The 24,292-nt window shown below is 43.6% G+C and overlaps 1 protein-coding gene and 1 long non-coding RNA gene across 5 annotated transcripts in view; one reads left to right on the forward strand and one right to left on the reverse strand.

The window, feature by feature from the left end:
- Positions 1-24,292, forward strand: part of GLIPR1 (GLI pathogenesis related 1) — a 57,169-nt gene that overhangs the window by 14,781 nt on the left and 18,096 nt on the right. For 2 of the 4 annotated variants that reach the window (XM_069584033.1, XM_069584031.1), the window contains exons 2-3: positions 3,951-4,224; positions 5,031-5,276. In XM_069584033.1, the coding sequence (XP_069440134.1) occupies positions 4,033-4,224; positions 5,031-5,276 (438 nt within the window). In that variant the 5' untranslated portion in view covers positions 3,951-4,032. Of the gene's footprint in view, positions 1-3,397; positions 4,225-5,030; positions 5,277-24,292 lie in introns of those variants that run through there. The other 2 variants (XM_069584032.1, XM_069584030.1) reach the window with 2 other exon arrangements.
- Positions 510-4,444, reverse strand: LOC138437197 (uncharacterized). Its single transcript, XR_011255809.1, has 3 exons — positions 3,985-4,444; positions 2,320-2,387; positions 510-855 (listed from the first exon to the last, which is right to left on the reverse strand). It is a non-coding gene; the product is annotated as an uncharacterized lncRNA (long non-coding RNA).

The raw sequence follows: 24,292 nt of genomic DNA on the forward strand, positions 1-24,292 counted from the left end.
TTTTGTCCTGGTAGGTTACCCAGGAAAGAGACAGTGTCGTGTTTGTTTTCAAAGCAAAAAGAAAGCTTTTCACCTATCATCTTTATCTGGGTAAGGGACAGTCTTTGGGCTTCTAGAATTTTTCTGGGGCCCGAATGACTCACTAAAGAGAGGCAGAGTGGTGGTTTTCTTGTGGATATCGTACCCGGCCCCTCATCCACCTTCTGTACTTGGCCTACTTTGTGTTCACATTAGTAAGAACAAAGACTAGTGGAGGCTATTTTGCACTCTCTATTGATTATGTGTTGACATAATCAATAAACTGATTAGTTCACGTGGCCAGGGTTCCATAAATTGGCATAACGTTTACCCCCTTATGAGAGGGTTAGTAAGAGCAAGACACAAGTTGAAAATCAGCCCACAGTGGAGACTAAGCGGACGAATAAGAGAGAAAGAGAAAAGTGTTCTCCAGCTAGGCTTCCAATAAATGCTTAGTATATGTGGAGAAAGGATTCATCAATAAGAAAGGGTGGTTTTCTGTTGTTTTTTCTCTTTAGTGTGTGTATACGGGGAGTCTTAAAAGCAGGGATGGGGAAATAAATGAAAGTGAGGTTTCTTGATGTGTGATCTTGGGAAAAGATGTCCACTTCGTGATGCTGGCTACTTCTGGGACCTGGGAATTGGCCCTGGAGATCCTTAAAGTGACTTGGAGTATCTGTCTCCTCCAGCTGCGCCTGTTTTGGCATGGTTTGCGTGGATCCAGGAGAGCTCTCCTTTGGAGAGCAGTGTAGGTGGTTCTGGGTACCTCATAAGGTCCTCCCCGTGGAGGTGACACCGCTTGTTCTCTTCTAAAGAGCTTGATGTACACTTGGGCTCCTGGTTGAAAGAATGGCAAGGCTTGTCAGTTGGCAGAGGTCAAGCCCTGTGACCTGTTGGCTATATCTTTCAAGTACACTCATTCTTGAACATAGCTAATCATAACATCAGATTGTTTACTTAAGTTCCCATCATCTTCACTTAACCCAGAAGTGGAAGTTTGAGAGATGCCAATTGATATTGGGATATCCGGAGACCATTTCAAAAGGGTTCAGTCCATGCGCCCTATTCAGAGTATTCTGGCTCTTTAAAAGGGCCATCAGCCCAGATTCTGGCCATTAAAGTCCAGTTTCTGGATCTTTCCTAAAGTTTTTTCTTGTCTAGATTTTTACATTCCACTCTCCTTGATGACTGAGGATGATATGGAGCATGAAATTTTAAAGAGTACCCCAGAGTTTTTGCAAGCAAGTGGTTTATGTTTGTAAAATTAGCTCCTCGATCTGATTTAATCCATAAAGGAATGCCACAGTGAGGAATAACCTCAGTTATGAACGTCTTTACCACATGTAAGTCAAATAGGATTCAGTCCATCCCTGAAACATGCAGACAGCAGGAAAATAGTGAGAATAGCCTAAAGCTGGGGGAAACCCATAAAATTCATTTGAACTGTCCCAAAGGGGAAGTGGCCTTGGAGGATTTCCTGGGGTATCCCAGGAATTTCTCAGAAGTGTGGGGAGGTTTACAAGGAGTGCACAGGGAAATAATTTGATCAGAAATTTTATGGATGCCGAGGCAAAACCAACTTTCTTGTTCCTTATCTCTCCCCCATCTGCACATTTATCTCACTTGATGGGATATCAGTCAAAAGATTAAAGGAGAGGAGGCTACAGAAAGTCCATTTAGCCTGATGTATCCATCTGGCCATTTTTTGGCACCGTTTTGTGTTCATTTGTCTTCTTCAGATTGTGGGACATTTGCTTAACGGTTGATAATATCAGTCAAGAATAAAAGCAAATGGGGGCACTTTACACCCTCTCAGTGTCATGCTGAGAGCTTTGTATTTTTTTCTCTAAAATAAATCCTATTCGTTTGCTACTGTGAAAAAAATAAAAGAATAAAAGCAATGAACCTATGGTTTTTGTGGGGGAAGGGTCGGGGGAAGGGATAATTAGGGAGTTTGGGATGGACATGTACATGCTACGGAATTTAAAATGGATAATCAGCAAGGTCCTACTCTATAGCACAGGGAACTCTGCTCAGTATTATGTGGCAGCCTGGATGGGAGGGGGGTTTGGGGGAGAATGGACACACGGCCAGGTCTTTCCCCGTGGCTCAGTGGTAAAGCCTGCCAACGGAGGAGACTTGCAGGAGACAAGGGTTCGATCCCTGGGTCAGGAAGATCCCCTGGAGGAGGAAATGGCTACCCACTCCAGTATTCTTGCCTGGAAAATTCCATGGACAGAGGAACTTGGCGGTAACAGTCCATGGGGTCGCAGAGAGTTGGACACAACGGAGCACACATACCCTCTATCTGAAGTAAGGACTTCAGTTGTTCCGTGTGATTTAAATGGTCAAGTCCCTTTACTGTCCACCTGAAATTATCACAACATTAATAGTTAATCAGCTATTACTCCAATATAAAATTAAAATTTTTAAAAATAAACTATTTTTTAAATTGGGTAGAGAAGGAATAAGGGTGTCCATTTGCAGCTCGATGTTTAGCAACCCTTTCGCCTGATCATTTTCTTAAAGATATAGCACTTCCTTGGCATGAGCTGAACCATGAACAGCAGCAGTTTTAGAAGAGAGATGCTATCTTGTAATAAGGAAGCCATCATATGGCCATTACCAGTAGGAGTATAGCTACAGAGGTTAAGAATTCATGGGATTTCCAAATGTGCCAAGAGGACGACTTGTCCAAAAGCACGTCTGAAGTCTGTGAATAGCGGCCATCTTCCCTTCTGCTGGGGTACAAGCTCTAGGAAGAGCTATGAGTTCAGCAGCCTGGGCCGATTTTTACTGTGGCTAAAGAAGAAGCCTCAGGAGTCTCAGAGGAGAAACTGTGGCATCACCAATTAGTATGTCTCCCCAGAAATTTCATTGACAGTCACCATCACAAAATAGAAGTCAGCCTGGGTTATCTAAAGGGGTGTCTGGGAGAGCAACTTGTGGCTGAGACCATTTCTGCAGCTGCAAAGCAACATGGGGTAGAGCAGGACTCCCTATCATCAGGGAGGGGTAGGGAAGCCGCTGAATTCAAAAGTATTAGCAACCATGTGAGAGGATGAAAGATCCAGCTCGTGAGGGATCTGTCATCATGCGGAGAGGTGCCACATCCTGTGAGCTTAGCGACTAGCTGACCCCACCCAGGGAGCGTGGAGATGAAGGGGGGAGCCTAGCATGTGCGTACTGGCTTTGTCAATCAAGGCAGCGGCTGCACTCCGCGTGTAAGCAGGAGAGCACACTTGACACCACAGGGTCTGACTGCATGAGAAACAAGCTTTAGGACGTGTGTGAGAGACAAACATTGCCCTAGCCTGCCTGCAGCAGTCCCGCTCTTTTCATGACAATATATATATTGCATTGGCCAAGAAGTTTGTTTGGGTTTAGCAAGAGGCTAAACCCAGAGGTTTAGCAAGGGCTGCAAAAGTAGGAATCCATTGGCAGCTGTAGTAGCCAGCTGCCTCTAAAAATTTACACAACTTTTTTATTTTTTTTCATTTGGTGGGGGAGGATCGACAAAATCAACTCATTCCCATCACATTCACCACTGTGAATGAATTCTAGGTCCAGTGATGATGTTTACCAGATATTCTAACCACAGTGTGCTGATTTGACTCCAAAAAAATGTTTTTAAGTATTTTGCAAGACATTTAATGAAATAAGAGTTATGTTTTTATTTCACTGCCAGAACCTCTTTAAAAATTGAGACTATTATTTCTGGAGATTCCAGAATTTCCTTTGGAAACATCCCCCAACTCAAATGAAAGTCTGGTGTAGTCTCTTAAAAATCCATGTTGCAATAGGTGCTCTGTCACTGAGAATCACCGAAAAGACGGGGTTAAGGGCACGAAATGAGCCACAAACCATATATGGAGAAACCCTTTTCTTCAAACTTGTGATGAACTCATGTTTTGCTTTCCGTTTTCTCAAAGCTGAAGTCGGTTGTGCTTTGTAAAGCTTACTCACCCACCCTCGGAACCGACGGTGCTTCTGGATCCCAGCCCCTGGGGCACCATGTCAGACAGTCTGAGCACGCGAGTCACATTGGCTGTGACAGCCTGGATGCTCTCCGTGGTCTCCAGTTCTTCCTCTCCAGCAAATACTTTGCCAGATATCAAAAACGAAGATTTTATCAAAGACTGTGTTCGAATGCACAACAAGTTCCGATCATCAGTGACTCCAGCAGCCAGTGATATGCTGTACATGGTAAGAAAACTTCAGTGCTTGAGGCGGAAGTCAGTCAAAAACAAGGGATGTGGATTGATTTGGGTGGTGAATCCTCGGTAACCCCGTGATCATTTTCTTCTGTGATGAAAGTGTGCAGTAATTTCACCATCTGCGATCAAAGCAAACCCAGCTTTGCTCTGCCCACTCAATTCTTGTTATAAGCAAGTTCAGCTAGTATGTTTCACTTCTCTTTTAGGGCACTTCCTTTCCTCCAGTCTCAGGTGGAATTTAGTTCTCTCTCTCTCTTTTTTTTTTTTTTGGTCTGTTAATTTTTATGAGGTTTTGTTGTTTCATTGTTCAACTTTTTTTGTTATTGCTGGCAGAGTGCTGGCTTTCTCAGGAGGGCAGCAGGGGATCCAGGGGAAAGGCTAGGATTTTAATCAGGCTTGAGTTTAAATCCTGGGTCTGTGGTTTTGGCCTGGTTTTTAACCTCTTGGAGCCTGTTAGTAGAGGAGCTATTTGGGGTATGAAAATTGCAGAAACTATGTGAAACCAGCGTTATGTTATTTTGCAACATAATTGGCCTTGAGTGAAATGTTGGTCTGTGTCACTCTCTTTGATTCTAAATTCCTTGATACCAGATTATCATGTCTCCCACGAACCCTAGTGAAAAAGACTATAACACAATCTCCCACAAGTGGAGGAACTCCGTGCATATGGTCCTTCCCCTTTCCCGCCAGGGCGCCTCGCCTCCCACGCAAATTCCCGCTTTGCGTGCGCAGGTTGCAGCGCTGTACGACGAGTTGCAGGCTTGACCCTCCTACTGTTTCCATTTATTTCTGCAGACATGGGACCCACTACTGGCTCAGATTGCAAAAGCATGGGCAAGCCATTGTGAGTTTGCACACAACAAACAGTTGAAACCACCCTACAAGCTGCACCCAAATTTCACTTCGCTGGGAGAAAACCTCTGGACTGGGTCTCTATCCATTTTTTCTGTGTCTTCAGCCATCACAGCCTGGTACGATGAAGTCAAATACTATGAATTCAATTCTCGGAAATGCAACAAAGTCTGTGGCCATTACACTCAGGTACGTATCTGACCTATATTCTCTAGAAATGGTCATCTCATGGGTGAAGGGAAAACTGGAATCTGGTGTGAAGAAAATAGAGTATGCTAGTGTCCCCATCAGAGGAGGCGACGGCACCCTACTCCAGCACTCTTGCCCGGAAAATCCCATGGACGGAGGAGCCTGGCAGGCTGCAGTCCATGGGGTCTCGAAGAGTCGGGCACGACTGACCGACTTCACTTTCACTTTTCACTTTCATGCATTAGAGAAGGAAAAGGCAACCCACTCCAGTGTTCTTGCCTGGAGAATCCCAGGGACGGGGGAGCCTGGTGGGCTGCCGTCTATAAGGTCGCACAGAGTCGGACACGACTGAAGCGACTTAGCAGAGCAAGCAGTGTCCCCATAAATATGAGAGAGTAGGGATGACAGGCTTTCTTCAAAAATAAATAAATGGAATAGAGTTCAATACCAGAGGAAATGGTGCTTGAAGAGTATATGACGTGGACAGACAAATGTGAGGCCCACCAATCTGGACAGCCTTTGATTAATTCTGATAACACCCTTCTGCCTGTGGTACTTTGTTCCATTGTGAACAATCAAAGGGCCTTATGAGTGAGTAGATTTATTTCCAGGCCCAGGTGTCACAGTGGTAAAAGAATCTGCTTGCCAACGCCAGAAACACAAGAGATATGGATTTGATCCTTGGGTCGGGAAGATTCCCCTGGAGGAGGAAATGGCAACCAGCTCTAGTTTTCTTGCCTCAGAAATGTCCATGGATACGGGAGCCTGATGGACTGCATACAGCCCATGGGGTTTCAAAGAGTCAGACACGACCGAACAACCGAGCGCACGTGAACCAGTGCTCTAGGAAATTTGAGGCATCTGTTCCGGGACTACAAAATTAGGAGAAGTAAGCCTCGCAGACAGAAACATCAACAAGAACTGGGTCTTCTCATCCTCTTAGTCTTTCAAACATGGACTAAACATCTATGATGTAAAGAGGAAGAAAAAACCCCACAGTGCCAGCCTCAGTGGAAAGACCAACATAAAAACTTGCACAGACAACCCTGCAGCTATCCTGCCCACAAATCTACAGTCTAAGTCTCAATAGCTACATTCAAAGTCTCCCAATGAGATTGTTTTTAAAAAAATCAAGCTGTTTTTGGCTTCCTAATCCTAACTCACATTTGCAGCGTGATGGAAACAAATCCCTAGGAAGCATCTTCTGCAGTCTTTTAATATTCTGCCTCCATATACTGGCCACATCTTGTTTATTTACTTTTATTTCCTGTCAGTCCTTGTCAAATAACTAAAGGCAGTGAACCTATGTATGACTGATTTTAATGTAGAAAAAAATTATTGAAACGATGAAAGTGAAAGTGGCTCAGTTGTGTCCAACTCTTTGTGACTCATGGACTATACAGTCCATGGAATTCTCCAGGCCAGAATACTGGAGTGGGTAGCCTTTCCCTTTCCCGGGGATCTTCCCAACCCAGGGATCAAACCCAGGTCTCCCACATTGCAGACGGATTCTTTACCAGCTGAGCCACAAAGGGAAGCCCAAGAATACTGGCATGGGTAGCCTATCCCTTCTCTAGAGGATCTTCCTCAGACAAGAATCAAACCAGCATCTCTTGCATTGTAGGCAGATTTCTTTACCAACTGAGCTATCAGGGAAACAATGTCTGAGAGCAAAACATTTCTAACAAGCCAGTGAAGGTGGAACAGTAGATGTTCCTGTTTTTTTATTTCCGTATTTTTTGGCTGTGCTGGGCCTTAGTTGCAGCGTGCAGGATCTTCTCTCTTCATTGCAGCATGTGAACTCTTAGCTGTGGCCTGTAGGATCCAGTTCTCTGACCAGAGATCAGGACCCCAACCTCCTGCGTTGGGAGCATGGAAACTTAGCCACTAGGCCACCAGGAAAGTCTGAAGGTGTTTTTAAAGAGCAAAATATTCATAGAAAAAGTCTCAATATATTTCAGTCATAAAAAGATTTTGATTGCACTGGTCTCGTTATAGGTGAAACACATTTGGCACAGTTACAGGCAATTGTTTTGATGAAAGGGAAAGGGCTGATTTCAGTGAAATCTTCATCTGAAGTTTACTGTAATCAAGGAGGCGCTATCAAATCATCAGCAGCCTTGGTCTCTTTCTTGGAAATATAAATAATAAGATCACCTCTAGACTAAACCATTAATTTTGGTTTATGTTAACCAATAAATTTAACCAGAAAATAAATTTCACTGGATTCCCACAAATCCCTAAAGGACAAGAAAACTAGATCCAGATTGCCTACAGGGTTATGTGGTGCTATTATGCATCGGGGTGTTAATCTCCAGAAATCATTGTCAGTTTGAAGGTGCTGACTCTCAGTATTTAAGCTTCTCCCCTATACCAGGTACTTTGTAAAGTATAGGTCACATGTTTTAGTTCAGACTCCTAAACAGAGCCTGATATAACAGTTTATTTGCAAGATTTTATCAGAGTACAATCACAGAGAAGTGGGAGGGAGGAGAAATGGGGAGCATGGCGGGAAATGAGGGCCACAGCTGGGGATGGCCCCCTAGCCCTTGTTGTTCTCATTCAGTCGCTCAGTCGTGTCTGACTCTTTGCGACCCCATGAACTGCAGCATGCCAGCCTTCCCTGTCCTTCAGTATCTCCCAGAGCTTGCTCAGACTCATATCCATTGAGTCGGTGATGCCATCCAACCATCTCATCCTCTGTCGCCTCCTTCTCCTCCTGCCCTCAATCTTTCCCAGCATCAGAGTCTTTACCAATGAGTCATTTCCTAGCCCTTAGGAGTTGACTTTCTTTAGGAAAAGACCTGTGTAAGTGGATGTGTTACAGCATAAGACTAGTGCAGCTCAAAGAAGCTGACAATATGCTATGCAAGCGATGGGGACAGAGCAGCTTACTTGGCCAAAGGGAAGTATGGAGACATAGGACTTGTTCACACAGCAGGAGATATATGAGTTGGTTCTGAAACTGAATGAGACTGTCAAATGAAAAAGAATGCAAAGAGAATGACAGGCAAAATTAACAAGATAAAGAAGCTGTACCGTGTGCACAAATGAACTTAGTATTTCAGAAGAATGGCAAGCAACCTAGCCCATCAAATACATAATGATTCAAAGACTATTAAATTGACAAGACTCCTAAAGTTTGCAGGTTAAGAGACAACTTCATGTCCATCATTCTACGAAGACAATACAGGAGGAAACTTCATTATACATCAGAGAGAACTGAGATTTCAGAGATGGCCCTCCCTAGATGAACTGAACTTAATTGTAAATTTTCCTCTTGTAGCTAGGAGGGAAAAGGAGGGCTAGTATATGGGACATAAAACAGTTCCTAAATCCACTTCTGGGTAGAAAGGTAGCAGAGCCCAAACTGAGTGATCCTAACCTGTTCTTTTAAAGAGACGACTACAGTCTATGCCCACCTCAGATGATGGAGAGGCAGTCTGGGGCCCCCTGGGTCTGGAAAGATGCCGCACCAGCAAATACTGTTTTAAGTGAATACATAAAATACATAAGCTTTTGAGGTGCGTAGCTCTCTGCATTTAAGATCTCATTCAACTCTCACTATACACTTCTAATAGATGCTGTTATCCATAGATGAATAAACAGGCTCAGACAGATCAAGAAGTTGTTATCCCAGTGCCATTTAGCTAGTAAGAGGAGGAGTCGGGAGTCAGATATGATATGCTGCAAAGATTAAATAATATAATGTGTGTAACAGACTTTATTTTGGGGGGCTCCAAAACCACTGCAGATGGTGATTGCAGCCGTGAAATTAAAAGACCCTCACTCCTTAGAAGAAACGTTATGACCAACCTAGATAGCATATTCAAAAGCAGAGACATTCATTTGCCAACAAATGGCTGTCTAGTCAAGGCTATGGTTTTTCCAGTGGTCATGTATGGATGTGAGAGTTGGACTATGAAGAAAGCTGAGCGCCAAAGAATTGATGCTTTTGAACTGTGGTGTTGGAGAAGACTCTTGAGAGTCCCTTGGACTGCAAGGAAATCCAACCAGTCCATTCTGAAGGAGATCAGCCCTGGGATTTCTTTGGAAGGAATGATGCTAAAGCTGAAACTTCAGTACTTTGGCCACCTCACGCAAAGAGTTGTCTCATTGGAAAAGACTCTGATGCTGGGAGGGATTGAGGGCAGGAGGAGAAGGGGACGACAGAGGATGAGATCCCTGACTCAATGGACATGAGTCTGAGTGAACTCTGGGAGTTGGTGATGGACAGGGAGGCCTGGCGTGCTGCAGTTCATGGGGTCGCAAAGAGTCGGGGACATGACTGAGTGACTGAACTGAACTGAACTGAAATTACCTAGTAAAGTACTATTATTTAGTAGTCATTGAACAAAGTTTAGATTTGTTCCATGAGTTATTTTTCCACCAATTATATTGGAAGAGGGCTCTGACAGCTTGGTCAAAGACTTCTTGTTTTTATCCTTGCAAGAAACTTTGCTAGGGTGTTCAGGATTACTCGGTTGCCATTTTAAAATCATGCTGGAAATACCCTTGAGTGGGTAACTTTTTAACTTTCCACTTAGCCTCATCTGTTAGATTTTGGTTGGTGAGCAGTGGTTGTATAGAGTAAAGATAATAGATAAAGATTCATTATTACTTCATGAAAGTGTGCTATTTCTGGACATGGTAACAATTTAGTTCTGTCTTCACTAGAGATAAATTTGAACTGTGGAAGAATTTGGCTAGATTCATGTGGAAATTATTCAAATTAGATATTTTGGTGCCCACAGATTTGCTCTATAAAGTTTTGGAATGCTGCTGCTGCTAGGTCGCTTCAGTCGTGTCCGACTCTGTGCGACCCCATAGACGGCAGCCCACCAGGCTCCCCCGTCCCTGGGATTCTCCAGGCAAAAACACTGGAGTGGGTTGCCATTTCCTTCTCCAATGCATGAAAGTGAAAAGTGAAATTGAAGTTGCTCAGTCGTGTCCGACTCTTAGTGACCCCGTGGACTGCAGCCTACCAGGCTCCTCTATCCATGGGATTTTCCAGGCAAGAGTACTGGAGTGGGTTGCCAGTTTCGGAATAGTTTGACTTAAATTAGCTGGGAAGGCAGCAGCTCAGGTTTGATAGTTCTAACAGTGTCCACTAGAAGGCACTATTGATCTCATTTCTGGTTTTATTCCACCCACCCCACCCCCCAACACACACAGCTTTAAATTTTAATTTTTACACCCTTGAAGAACTGATGGAAAGTATGATGTCTCAGTTTGTCTGGCTGATTTTATATATGTTGTATATTATTGATAATAAGTCAGATGAACTGAGAACTGAAAGGGGAAGAAGGTAAAAGGGGGTTGTCAAGAAGAAAGCGACATGCCTGCTCTCGCTTGGTTGAGTTCCCCAGATGCAATGTTTTTGTTAAGCATAAGTTCCTAATTCTGCTAAAAAGGAACACACTCCGGAAGCATCTTGCTTAGGGCGTGGACTTCGTAGTCAAGTACGTGGAATTAGGTTCCACCCCTCATCTATAAAAATTGGGGCAATACCTATTTATTGATTTGTTATGTGATTAAACATGCTGTCATGTGCTGAACACTATCATGGCACTAGGGAAATTCTCAATGTGTAGCTCTTATTTTTTAATTTTTGTTTAGCATATTGAAAGAAATGAAAACATGCAACCAGAATCTGCAGGATAAAAAATTTTTTTAAAGTTTTAAAGCAAAAGAAAATTAGTCAAAAGAAAATAAAACATGAACATTTGCTGAGAGCTTATGTTTCAGGAGCTGTTTCAAGTGCTTTCTTCCAAGCCCATTTAAATTGTCACAATAAGCCTACTGAGTACCTTTGTTATCCTATTTCATAGACAAGGAAGCTGAGGTCTAGGTCACACACTGAGTGGCTGAGCTGGAATATGAACTTGGTCTTTGTAGTCCTAGAGCCTACAAAGTTGCATCCCAAACCTGAATGCCCATGAAGCTATTAAAAAGAGACCAACATGAATGGATAAATAAACCTGATATATTCATGCAGTAAGCATTACTCAGCAATGAAAAGGAGAGTGATTCCTCGTGAATTGAACAACATAATGGATTTCAAATGCTTGTACTTAGTGAAAAGAGTCAGACTGAAAAGTCTACATTTAAACTGGTTCCATTTATATAATATTCTGCAAAAAGCAAAACTACAGAAAACAGATTAGTGATTGCCTGGGAGTAGGGGTAAGAACTGACCACAAAGGAGCACAAGAGAGCTTTGGGGGAAATGTTCTAGATCTTGAATATGGAAGCAGATGCACAACTGCACACTTTTGTCAAAATTCATAGAGCAATGCACCTAAAAAGATGTCTTTTACGTTAACTACAACCTGACTTAGAGACCAACAGGCTTCCCAGGTGGCATTAATGGTGGAAAACCCGCCTGCCAATAATAACAAAACAAACAAAATAGCATATATAGCATTACAGGTGTGTGGGGGAGGAATGCAAAGATTAAGACTGCTCAAGATACAGCACTATCAAGAAGTGCTCAAAGACAAAAGGATAACAATGTAAAACGCGAGACTCAGGTGATAGTTCATACAACATTGCCAGTTAGCGTGAAATAAGAATTCCCCTGAGGAACTTGTTAAAATAAGCTTTTTCTAAAACACTTTATTTTTATTGGAGTACTGTTGCCGTTCAGTTGCTCAGTCCTGGCTCTTTGCAACCCCATGGACTGTAGCATGCCAGGCTTCCCTGTCCTTTACTATCTCCCAGAGTTAGCTCAAACTCATGTCCATTAAATCGGTGATGCCATCCAGCCATCTCATCCTCTGTCGTTCCCTTCTCCTCCTGCCTTCACTCTTGCCCAGCATCAGGGTCTTTTCTAATGAATCAGCTCTTCACATCAGGTGGCCAAAGTATTGGAGATTCAGCTTCAGCATCAGTCCTTCCAATGAATATTCAGGACTGATTTCCTTTAGGATTGACTAGTTTGATCTCCTTGCAGTCCAAGGGACTCTCAAGAGTCTTCTCCAACACCACAGTTCAAAAGCATCCATTGTTTGGTTCTCAGCCTTCTTTGTGGTTTAGCTCTCACATCCTACATCCATACATGACCACTGGAAAAACCATATCTTTGACTATATGGACCTTTATCAGCAAAGCGATGTCTCTGGTTTGTAATAGCTTTTCTTCCAAGAAGCAACCATCTTTTAATTTCATGGCTGCCATCACCATCTGCAGTGATTTTGGAGCCCAAGAAAATCAAGTCTGTCACTGTTTCCATTGTTTCCCCATCTATTTGCCATGAAGTGATAGGACCGGATGCCATGATCTTGGATTTGGGAACGTTGAGTTCTAAGCCAGCTTTTTCACTCTCCTCTTCCACCTTCGTCAAGAGGCTCTTTAGTTACACTGCCAATAGGGTGGTGTCATCTACATATCTGAGGTTATTACGATATTTCTCCCTGCAGTCTTGATTCCAGTTTGTGCTTCATCCAGTCCAACATTTCCCATGAACTACTCTATGTAAAACTTAAATAAGCAGGGTGACAATATACAGCCTTGACATACTCCTTTCCCAATTTTGAACCAGTCCATTGTTCCATGTTCAGTTCTAACTGTTGCTTCTTGACCTGCATACAGCTTTCTCAGGAGGCAGGTAAGGTGATCTGATATTCTCCTCTCTTTAAGAATTTCCCACAATTTGTTGTGATCCACACAGTCAAAGGCTTTAGCACAGTCAATGAAGCAGAAGTAGATGTTTTTCTGGAATTCCTTTGCTTTTTCTATGCTCCAACAGCTGTTGGCAATTTGATCTCTAGTTCCTCTGCTTTGTCTAAATCCATCTTGAACATGTGGAAGTTTTCGGTTCACATACAGTTGAAGCCTAGCTTAAAGGGTTTTAAGCATGATCTTGCTAGCATGTGAAATGAGTGCAATTGTGTGATAGTCTAAACATTCTTTGGCATTGCCCTTCTTTGAGATTGGAATGTAAACTGACCTTTTCCAATCCTGTAGCCACTGCTGAGTTTTCAAAATTTGCTGGCATGTTGAGTGCAGCACTTTAACAGCATCATTAGAGTATAGCTGATTAAAAATATTATGATAGTTTCAGGTGACAGCAAAGGAACTCAGCCAGACATATACATGTATCCATTCTTCCCCAAACTCCCCTCCCAATTACAAGTTTTTTAGGCTGAATAATACTCCAGATTGTGTGCACATATACACCTCGTTTTCCTTAAGGAAATGCTATCATTTGCAACAACATGGATAGATCTAGACGGTATTGTGCTAAGGAAAATAAGTCAGAAAGAGAGAAACACCATATGATCTCACTCATGTGTGGGATCTAAAAAAAATAAACACTTAGAAGCACAAAACAGATTGGCGGTTGCCAAAGGGGGCAGGTAGGTGAAATGGGTGAACGTGGTCAAAACTTCCAGGTATAAAAAAGTCCTGGGGATGTAATGGGTAGCATGGTGGCTACACTTAACAATCCTGTATTGTGTATTTGAAAGTTGTTAAAAAGAATATGAGAAACACAGTCACCAGCCCAAAACCAAGGGATGGACTCGGAGACACGAAGCACAGCAAAAGCGAAACTCCTAATGATGGTCTCGCAAGATCGGTGTCTGGTGGGCAGACACACCCGGGACAGTTACAGCAAGCGCTTTTATTCCCTGGAGCACAGATGCCTCCCCCGGTTCCTCACTGGCTGAGGACTATGGGGTTACAATCTTCCCAGACTTCACTACTTCTCATAGGGTATTCTTTCTTCTCCCTTCCCATCCTAAGTTCACATTTCTCAACTAGGACTTTAGTTTATCCCTTCCCGAACATCCTGTTAGCTTAGAGACTCTCCAGTCATAAGCTGTTAGGCAAGGCTAGCTTGCCAGTAATTTTTCAAGACAAAATTAGCTAGCTCTGAGTGGAAAACCGTTTTTTAATAATTCTCCACCCAAGGCCAGCTGCTTTGTTCTGAAAATGGACCACTTCAAGTTCCATTTCTTACAGAGACTGTATCTTAAAAGTTCTCATCACAAGAAAAGAAGTTGTAACCACGTGTAGTAGTAGGTATTAACAAGACATCGTGGTGGCCATTTTGCAGTATATACAAATACTGAATCATTACGCTGTACATGGGAAACTAATATAATTTTAGGTCAGTTGCAGCTCAATTAAAAAAAATCAGATTTCAAGGACAATTCCAGAGACTCTCATGCAGTAGAACTGAGATGGGCCCAGAAATCTGCATTTTAAACAAAGCACTCAAAGAGAAGTCAATTTGAGATGTAGTGATAGAAATGAAGAAATTTTAAAAGTAAATTCAAAAATAATTGAGAAATTAAAGTACAAGAATCAAACCTGAAAATGAATGGCTAGGTGCTCTCAGGAAGAGGGAGAGGCTTAATTCACTTGGTTACCTGGAGTTCCCTGCAAGGGATTCTAGGGTGAGAGGTGGGAAGGGGAACGCCTCACTTGGATCTGGGAGCAGTGGGGGGTCGTCTTTCACCAAAGGAGAGCACTGCTCCTCTGGGAGAGCAGAGCCTGCTTCCCCAGCTCCTCCCTAGTTGTCACACAAAGAGAAGGCGGAATGCTAAGTGCCTTCTGCCGCCTCCTACTCCATCAACAGGGGAAGCCTTGTGGCTCAGCTGGGAAAGCACCTGCCCGCAATGCAGGAGACCTGGGTTCAATCCCTGGTTTGGGAAGATCCCCTGGAGAAGGGAAAGGCTACCCACTCCAGTGTTCTGGCCTGGAGAATTCCATGGACTGTATAGTCCATTGGGTTGTAAAAAGTGAGACACAACTGAGCAACTTTCACTTCACTTCTCTCCATCAGTAAGCCTTGGAGAAGCTCAGTCTCCATTCCAATTCTTTCCCCTCATGCTATACTCTCTCTCCAGAGAGCTGATCTTAAATGATTGTTTTTCTTTTCTTTCTTTAAAGTAAATTTGGCCTTTTCCTGGGTCAAACCGGCACACTGGCACACTGGCCTCGGTTCTGTGAATCTTTCCCACCTCAGGGTTGGTTCCCCAAGGGTGCCCTCTGCTGGGAGACTTCTCCTTGCTCCCAGGCCAGCTCACTTCTGCATCAGCCTCACTCACGCAGAGCAGGGTCCCTGCTCCACCCTCTGCTTCCTCTTCACAGACCTCAAAACCTGTGTGCAATGGTTTCTGGACTGCTGCTCTCCACATTTAGTGAAGGCACACACTGGTTCCAGGGCTTCACCTTTCTAGCCCCCCTATTTGGCACAACTAGTCCCAGAATTTGGAGAAGGAAATGCCAATCCACTCTGGTACTCTTGACTGGAAAATCCCATGGACCAGTCTATGGGGTCGAAAAGAGTTGGACACGACTGAGCGACTTCACTTTCACTCTCAGTCCCAGAATTTATATACATACATGTATATATATATATATATTATAGAGAGAGAGTTGGTGTTTTATATATATGTATGTAACCAAAAAGGGTTAATTTTAAATGTACACTGGATCTGCTTCTGTGACTTTGACCCTTTTTTGTTGTTATAAACATACATCATGGCCCAGCTCAGGGAGATAACCTGAGCGGCCCACCTGTGAAGGACTGTAAGGAAGGGAAAGAACACATTCCCCTGCCGAGGCCTGGCATTCTAGGGGACGTTTGCAAGGACTGAACAGTCTTTGTACTTTGTTTCCTCACCTCCGCCCTATCTCTGATCTATAAAAGAACCTGGCAACCAGGCTCTGACAAGATAGTTATTTTGAGATGCTCCCCTGCCATCTTCTGGGTCAGCCAGCATCCCAGTTAAAGTTTCTTCATTGCCTCAACCCCTTGGATTCATTAGCCTGTCAGGGCAAGCAGAGCAAGCTTGAATGAGGTAAAATTTAGCTGAGCCAGCCAGGAGCCTTGCTGCTCATAGCTAGCCGGCCCTGATCAGGGAATACTGGGGCAAGACCCAGCAGCTGCTGAGACCATTTGTCCTGAGGTTCTTTCCTTCAAGGGTCCCTAAAGTGGCACCGGCTACCTCCAGGCACTTGGCCATTGAGACAAGGGACCCACAAATTCCTATAGAGTCCATGGACTCAATTTGCCTATACAAATCGATAGCTGGTTCAGCTGGTTCACTTGTTTTGTGTGCCCTTTTCTGTTATGAACTGACAAGCTCAATTTTGGAGGGTAAGTCGCTCCAGTGTGCACATGAGGAACATTTTTCCCCCTCAAAGTGGGCTCTTCCTTTGCAGGACAAGCCTGTATGGTTGGGGTACCCTGTTGGAGAGGGTAAGTATTGTTGGACTCTACCCTGATCTGGTTCATTTACAGAACTAGTTCTTGTGGGGCAAGACCACCCTAGTTGGAATTAGCTCATTTGTTTTGAAGGGTAAATTTATTTATCTGATTTGGGAATCAGTTCAGTTGGAACCGGTTCATTGGGGGGCTAGTTCTTGTGAGGGTGGGCAGCCTAGCTGGGGTTAGTTCATTTGTTTTGTGAGGTAAACTTATTTACCTAATTGGGGAAATCGGTTCATCTGTGCAACGATGCTGAAATTTGTGCTATTTTTGTTAGAATTCATCTGCGTCTTTTGTGTTTTGGTGTTATAAAGTATATAAAAATGGGAAATATTTCATCTGTCCCGAAGGAAAGATCTTTGGGGTCCATATTAAATATGTTAAGATCAGAACAATGGCCCCTGAATGGCTCACAATTAAGCAGTCTGGTGGTCAGAAGCACTTTACAAAGGAGAGGAACACTCATATTGAATAGGCCCAGGGGCTCTCTTGGACTTGAGGCATCCAATATTAATTTCCTCTACAGGAGCCCCAGGTAACTTTGATAGGGGGGGACAAGGTGATTGACTCTCTAAAAGAAACTACTCTCTTTTGTAAGTTAAACGTGCAATATCCTTTTCCCCAGAACAGCGTGATATCAAGGTTCTACCATGGCCTTTTTGACCAGTCTGGGCTACATTGGCTCCAATTTGGCGTGTTCTCCCTGTGAAGGGAAAGTGCATTTATAAGGTGCTTTGGGGAAGGTCACTGGTCTAATGGGACTGTGAGGTCATGTTAATATGACTTTCCAGCTGATTCTGGTTACTTCGGTAATGTGCAAACATCTGGTATGTTTCCTCTAAGGCTTCCTTTACAGTTTTCTCATTTCTTTCTCCTCAAACCCACTGTGAACAGCTGAGCGGCTGTGGGAACAACTGAGGCGCCGTGGGCAGGCTTATTCTCTTGCTGTTGTTCAGTCGCTCAGTTGTGTCCAGCTCTTTGTGACCCCGTGGACTGCAGCACTCCAGGCTTCCCTGCCCTTCACCATCTGCTGGAACCTGGTGAAGCTCATGCCTCGATTCATGTCCATTGAATGGGTGATGCCGTCTTGTCCTGTGTTGTCTCCTGATCCTGCCTTCATAAGGGTTTTCCCAAAGAGTCTGCTTTTCACATCAAGTGGCCAAATACTGGAGCTATAGCTTCAGCATCATTTGTGTTTTGGCGTTATAAGTGTTATAAAGTTTATAAAAATGGGAAATATTTCATTTCAATTGCGCTGCTTCATTGGAAGATCTTTGGGGTCCACATTAGATATATTAAGATCAGAAGAACAACGGCCCCTGAAAGGCTCACAATTAAGCAATCTTCCCCAAAGATCCTTCCAATGAATATTCCGGGCTGATTTCCTTTAAGATTGACTGGTTTAATCTCCTTGTAGTCCAGGGGACTCTCAAGAGTCTTCTCCAATGCCACAGTTGATCACACCATCATGGTTATATGGGTCATTGAGATCTTTATGGTATTCTTGCCAGCTCTTCTGAATATCTTCTGCTTCTGTTAGGTCTATACCATTTCTGTCCTTTATTGAGCCCATCTTTGTATGACATGTTCCCTTGGTATCTCTAATTTTCTTGAATAAATCTCACTCCTTTCCCCATTCTATTATATTCTTCTCCCTCTTTGTGTTGTTCACTTACAAAGGTTTACTTATCTCTCCTTGTAATCTTTGGAACTCTGCATTCAGATGGATATTTCCTTCCTTTTCTCCTTTGCATTTCACGTCTCTTCTTTACTCAGCTATTTGAAAGGCCTCCTCAGATAATCATTTTGCCTTTCTTTTTTCTTGGGGATGGTTTTAATCACTGCTTCCTATACAGTGTTACGAACCTCTATCCTCAGTTCTTCAGGCAGTCTGTCTATCAGATCTAATCCCGTGATTCTAGTTCTCACTTCTGCTGTATAATTATAAAGGATTTGATTTGGGTCATACTTGAATATCCTAGTTGTTTTCCCTTTCTTCAATTGAAGTCTGAATTTTCAAAAAGGAGTTATGATCTGAGCCACAGTCAGCTTCCAGTCTTTTTTTTTAATGACTTTATAGAGCTTCTCCATCTTTGGCTGCAAAGAATATAATCAATCTGATTTCAGTATTGACCATCTGGTGATGTCAATGTGTACAGTCATGTCTCACATTGTTGGAAGAGTGTGTTTGCTATGACCAGTGTGTTCTCTTGGCAAAACTCTGTTAGCCTTTGCCCTGCTTCATCTTATACTCCAAGGCCAAACTTGGCTGTTACTCCAGAAATCTCTTGATTTCCTACTTTTGCATTCCAGTCCCCTAGGATGAAAAGGACATTCTTTTTTGGTGTTAGTTCTAGAAGTTCTCATAGGTTTTCTTCAGTTCAGTTGCTCAGTCGTGTCTAACTATTTGTAACCCCATGAATCGCAGCACGCCAGGCCTCCCTGTCCATCACCAACTCCCGGAGTTCACTCAGACTCACATCCATCGAGTCAGTGATGCCATCCAGCCATCTCATCCTCAGTCGTCCCCTTCTCCTCCTGCCCCCAATCCCTCCCAGCATCAGAGTCTTTTCCAATGAGTCAACTCTTGCATGAGGTGGCCAAAGTACTGGAGTTTCAGCTTTAGCATCATTCCTTCCATGGAAATCCCAGGGCTGATCTCCTTTAGAATGGACTGGTTGGATCTCCTTGCAGTCCAAGGGACTCTCAAGAATCTTCTCCAACACACAGTTCAAAAGCATCAATTCTTCAGCACTCAGCTTTCTTCACAGTCCAAATCTCACATCCATACATGACCACTGGAGAAACCATAGCCTTGACTAGACGGACCTTAGTCAGCAAAGTAATGTCTCTGCTTTTGAATATGCTATCTACGTTGGTTATAACTTTTCTTCCAAGGAGTAAGTGTCTTTTAATTTCATGGCTGCAGTCACCATCTGCAGTGATTTTGGAGCCCGCAAAAATCAGGGCTCAGTCAGGAAACAGCCTGACACTGTTTCCACTGTTTCCCCATCTATTTCCCATGAAGTGATGGGACCAGATGCTATGATCTTCATTTTCTGAATGTTGAATTTTAAGCCAACTTTTTCACTCTCCTCTTTCACTTTCATCAAGAGGCTTTTTAGTTCCTCTTCACTTTCTGCCATAAGGGTGGTGTCATCTGCATATCTGAGGTTACTGATATTTCTCCTGGCAATCTTGATCCCAGCTTGTGCTTCTTCCAGCCCAGCGTTTCTCACGATGTACTCTGTGTATAAGTTAAATAATCAGGGTGACAATATACAGTCTTGACATACTCCTTTTCCTATTTGGAACCAGTCTGTTGTTCCATGTCCAGTTCTAACTGTTACTTCCTGACCTGCATACAGATTTCTCAAGAGGCAGGTTAGGTGGTCTGGTATTCCCATCTCTTTCAGAATTTTCCACAGTTTATTGTGATCCACACAGTCAAAGGCCTTGGCATAGTCAATAAAGCAGAAATAGATTTTTCTGGAACTCTCTTGCTTTTTCCATGACCCAGCAGATGTTGGCAATTTGATCTCTGGTTCCTCTGCCTTTTCTGAAACCAGCTTGAACATCTGGAAGTTCATGGTTCTTGTATTGCTGAAGCCTGGCTTGGAGAAATTTGAGCATTACTTTACTAGCATGTGAGATGAGTGCAATTATGTGGTAGTTTGAGCATTCTTTGGCATTGCCTTTCTTTGGGATTGGAATGAAAACTGACCTTTTCCAGTCCTGTGGCCCCTGCTGAGTTTTCCAAATTTGCTGGCATATTGAGTGCAGCACTTTCACAGGATCATCTTTCAGGACTTGAAATAGCTCAACAGGAATTACATCACCTCCACTAGCTTTGTTTGTAGTAATGCTTTCTAAGGCCCACTTGTCTTCACATTCCAGGATGTCTGGCTCTAGGTGAGTGATCACACCATTGTGATTATCTTGGTCTATCTAAAGTTTTCTTAGAACCATTCAGCTTTAGCTTCTTTGGGGTTAGAGGTTGGGGCATAGACTTGGATTACTCTGATGGTGAATGCTTTGCCTTGGAAATGAACTGAGATCATTCTGTTGTTTTTGAGATTGCACCCATTTCGGACTCTTTTTTGATTTTGAGAGCTAACCCATTTCTTCTAAGGGATTCTTACCCACAGTAGTTGATATAATGGTCATCTGAATTAAATTTGCCCATTTGCATCCATTTTAGTTCACTGATTGCTAAAACGTTGATGCTCACTCTTGCCATCTCCTGTTTGACCACTTCCAATTTACCCTGATTCATGGACCTAACATCCCAGGTTTCTATGCAATATTGTTCTTTGCAGCATCTGACTTTACTTTACTTCCATCACCAGTCACAACCACAACTGGGCATTGTTTTTGCTTTGGCTCCATCTCTTCATTCTTTCTTGAGTTATTTCTGTATTCTTCTCCAGTAGCATATTTAGCACCTCCCAGCCCGGGAGTTCATCTTTCAATGTTATATCTTTTTGACTTTTCCTACTGTTCATGGGGTTCTCAAGGCAAGAATTCCGAAATGGTTTGCCGTTCCGTTATCTAGCTGACCACATTTTGCAGAAGTCTCCACCATGACCTGTCCGTCTTGGGTGGCCCTACATGGCATGGCTCATAGTTTCATTGAGTTAGACAAGGCTGCGGTCTGTGTGATCAGTTTGGTTAATTTTCTGTGATTGTGGTTTTCGTTCTATCTGCCCTCTGATGGTAAGAGGATAAGAGGCTTGTACTTATCCTCTTGAGGATACTGGCTATGGGGAAAACTGGATCTTGCTCTGGTGGGCAAGGTCATGCTCAGTAAATCTTTAATCCAGTTTTTGTGCTGATGGGTGGGACTGTGTTTGCTCCCTGTAGTTTGGCCTGAGGCAAAAGTATGGTAGGGGTAATGGTGACCTCCTCCAAAAGGGCTTATGCCAGCATGCCATGCCTTCCACGACTGCTGCAGTTAATGTCCCTGACCCTGAGACTAGATCAACCCATGACCCCGCTGGAGACTCCTGGACACTCACAGGCAGGTCTGACTCAGTCTTGTGGGGTCCCTGCTCCTTTCTCCTGGGTCCTGGTGCACACAAGGTTTTGTTTGTGCCCTCCAAGAGTCTCTGTTTCCCCAGTCCTGTGGAAGTTCTGGAATCAAATCCCACTGGCCTTCAAAGTCAGATTCCCTGGGGATTCTCAGTCCCTTTGCAGGATCCCCAGATTGGGGAGTCTGTTGTGGGCCCTAGAACTTTCGCAACGCTATGAGAACTTCTTTGGTGCAATTGTTCTCCAGTCTGTGGGTTGCCTGCTCAGCGGCTCTATAGTGGGGCGAATGGCAACCTCTTCCCAGAGAACTTAAGCTGCGCACTGTGCCTCCCAAGACTGCTGCTGCCAGAGCCCCCGTCCCTGAAGGCAGGCCACCACACGAGCCGCAGGGCAGCAGCGCTTACTCCCTGCGTGTCCCAAAGGTCCACAGCCCCCCGTGCCATCTCGGCAGGAGGGAGCGCTCCTTGCCTCTCCTCCCTGGCTGCTTGGATCACAGGGCGGACCCCTCAGTCTGTCTTCCCCCTGTCTCCTGTTCCCTGGCCTCTTGCTCCCCTTGCCTCTTGCTCCCCTTTACTCTTTGTCCAGATTGCTTTGCTGGAGCCTGGGTGTTGCCTCTGAGCCTTCCAGAGAGGCCTTCTCCCTCAGGCTAGAGGGAGGGGGGAAGCTTTCCAACATGGGTAGATAGATGTGTCAGCCCTGCTTAGGAAGGCCACCCAATTCTTTGGGGAAAGGATGGAAAAACAAAACTGTCTTTGGTTTACAAATGTAGTCTTAACAGACCAGAAGAGTGATTCCAAAAATCCTTTCACCACTCCCCAAACCTTTCCTGTTTATCTCATGAAGGAAGGGTTACTCACTAAGTCGTGTCTAACTCTTTGCAACCCCATGGACTGTGGTCTGCCAGGCTCCTCTGCCCATGCGGTTTTCCAGGCAAGAACACTGCAGTGGGTTGCCGTGCCCTTCTCCAGGGGACCTTCCTGACCCAGGGACCAAACTCTGCAGGCAGATTCTTCACCATCTGAGCCACCACAGAAGCTTCATCTTATGAAGTCTATAAATGTTAAACAAAGGGGAAACAAAATAACCCTAGAAAGAATTTGCCTATATCTTTGAGAGGCAAATGTCCTCTCAGGTCTTCTCAGAAACCTTATTTCTACTGTCTTTTTAATGGAAATTTTAGAAAGGGTAAAATAATTTAGAAGTTGGCTTGTCCAAGGTAATTAAAAGTTGCTTTTCCTACAGATATTAATATTTAGCCATCTATCCAAGTGAGCCTGACTTGGTTCCTCTGTGAGAACCCCAATTTTAATCCAACCTTGTTATAAACTAATGGGCTTTATATTACTGTACCTGACTCAGGATTGAAATAAGAACTGAGGCCTCACTGTATGTATATGCCTGTATGTGTCTTTGTTTTTGTTTTTTTTTAGTCACATTGCCACGGTTAATTTGAGTTACAGGTTCACGTGAACTGGGAAATATTTACTATTAAATTAGTACCTAGTATTAATGTTTAAGTTTGCTGATCTAATAATAATAATATAGAGATGTCTTGAGTCGTCAACATGTTAAATACAATGTTAAGTATAATACTTTCATTGTGCCTAGGTTTAACATAAATAAAATATATCTGTTAGAGATTTGTCAGCCAAATATACCTCAGTGTGGAAAAAACTTTAAGAAAACTAAGATATGTGTTTTCAGTAGGCCTTTTGTGATCCCAGGAACGGCAGCATGCCAGGCTTCCCTGTCCTTCACTATCTCCCAGAGCTTGCTAAAACTCATGTCCATTAGATCAGTGATGCCATCCAACCATCTCATCCTCTGTCGTCCCCTTCACCTGCCCTCAATCTTTCCCAGCATCAGGGTCTTTTCCAATGAGTTGGCTGTTTACGTCAGGTGGCCAAAGTAGTGGAGCTTCAGCTTCAACATCAGTCCTTCCAATGAATATTCAGGACTGATTTTCTTTAGGATGGACTGGTTGGATCTCCTTGCAGTCCAAGGGACTCTCAAGAGTCTTCTCCAGCATGACATTCTGAAAGAATCAATTCTTCAGTGCTCCGCCTTCTTTATGGTCCAACTCCCACATCCATACATGACTACTGGAAAAATCATAGCTTTCACTATATGGATCTTTGTTGGCAAAGTGATGTCTCTGCTTTTTAATATGCAATTTAGGTTTGTCACAGCTTTTCTTCCAAGAAGAAAGCGTATTTTAATTGTGCAGCTGCAGTCACCATCTGCAGTGATTTTGGAGCCCAAGAAAATGAAATTCATCAAGTTTCCACTTTTTCCCCTCTGTTTTCCATGAAGTGATGGGACTGGATGCCTTGATCTTAGTTTTCTGAATGTTGAGCTTTAAGCCAACTTTTTCACTCTCCTCTTTCACTTTTATCAAGAGGCTTTTTAGTTCTTCTTCACTTTCTGCCATAAGGGTGGTGTCACCTGCATATCTAAGGTTGTTGACGTTTCTCTTGCAATCTCATTTCCAGCTTGTGCTTCCTCCAGCCCTGCATTTCACATGATGTACTCTGCTTATAAGTTAAATTAGCAGGGTGGCAGTACACAGCCTCAACATGCTCCTTTCGCAGTTTTGAACCAGCCCGTTGCTCCACGTGTGGTCCTAACTGCTGCTTCTTGACTGCGTGCAGGTTTCTCAGGAGGCAAATAAGGTGGTCTGATATTCCCATTTCTTTAATAATTTTCCACAGTTTGTTGTGATGCACACAGTTAAAGGTTTTAACATAGTCAATGAAGCAGA

This window comes from Ovis canadensis, chromosome 3, assembly GCF_042477335.2.
Source record: "Ovis canadensis isolate MfBH-ARS-UI-01 breed Bighorn chromosome 3, ARS-UI_OviCan_v2, whole genome shotgun sequence".
Classification (NCBI taxonomy): Eukaryota; Metazoa; Chordata; class Mammalia; order Artiodactyla; family Bovidae; genus Ovis; species Ovis canadensis.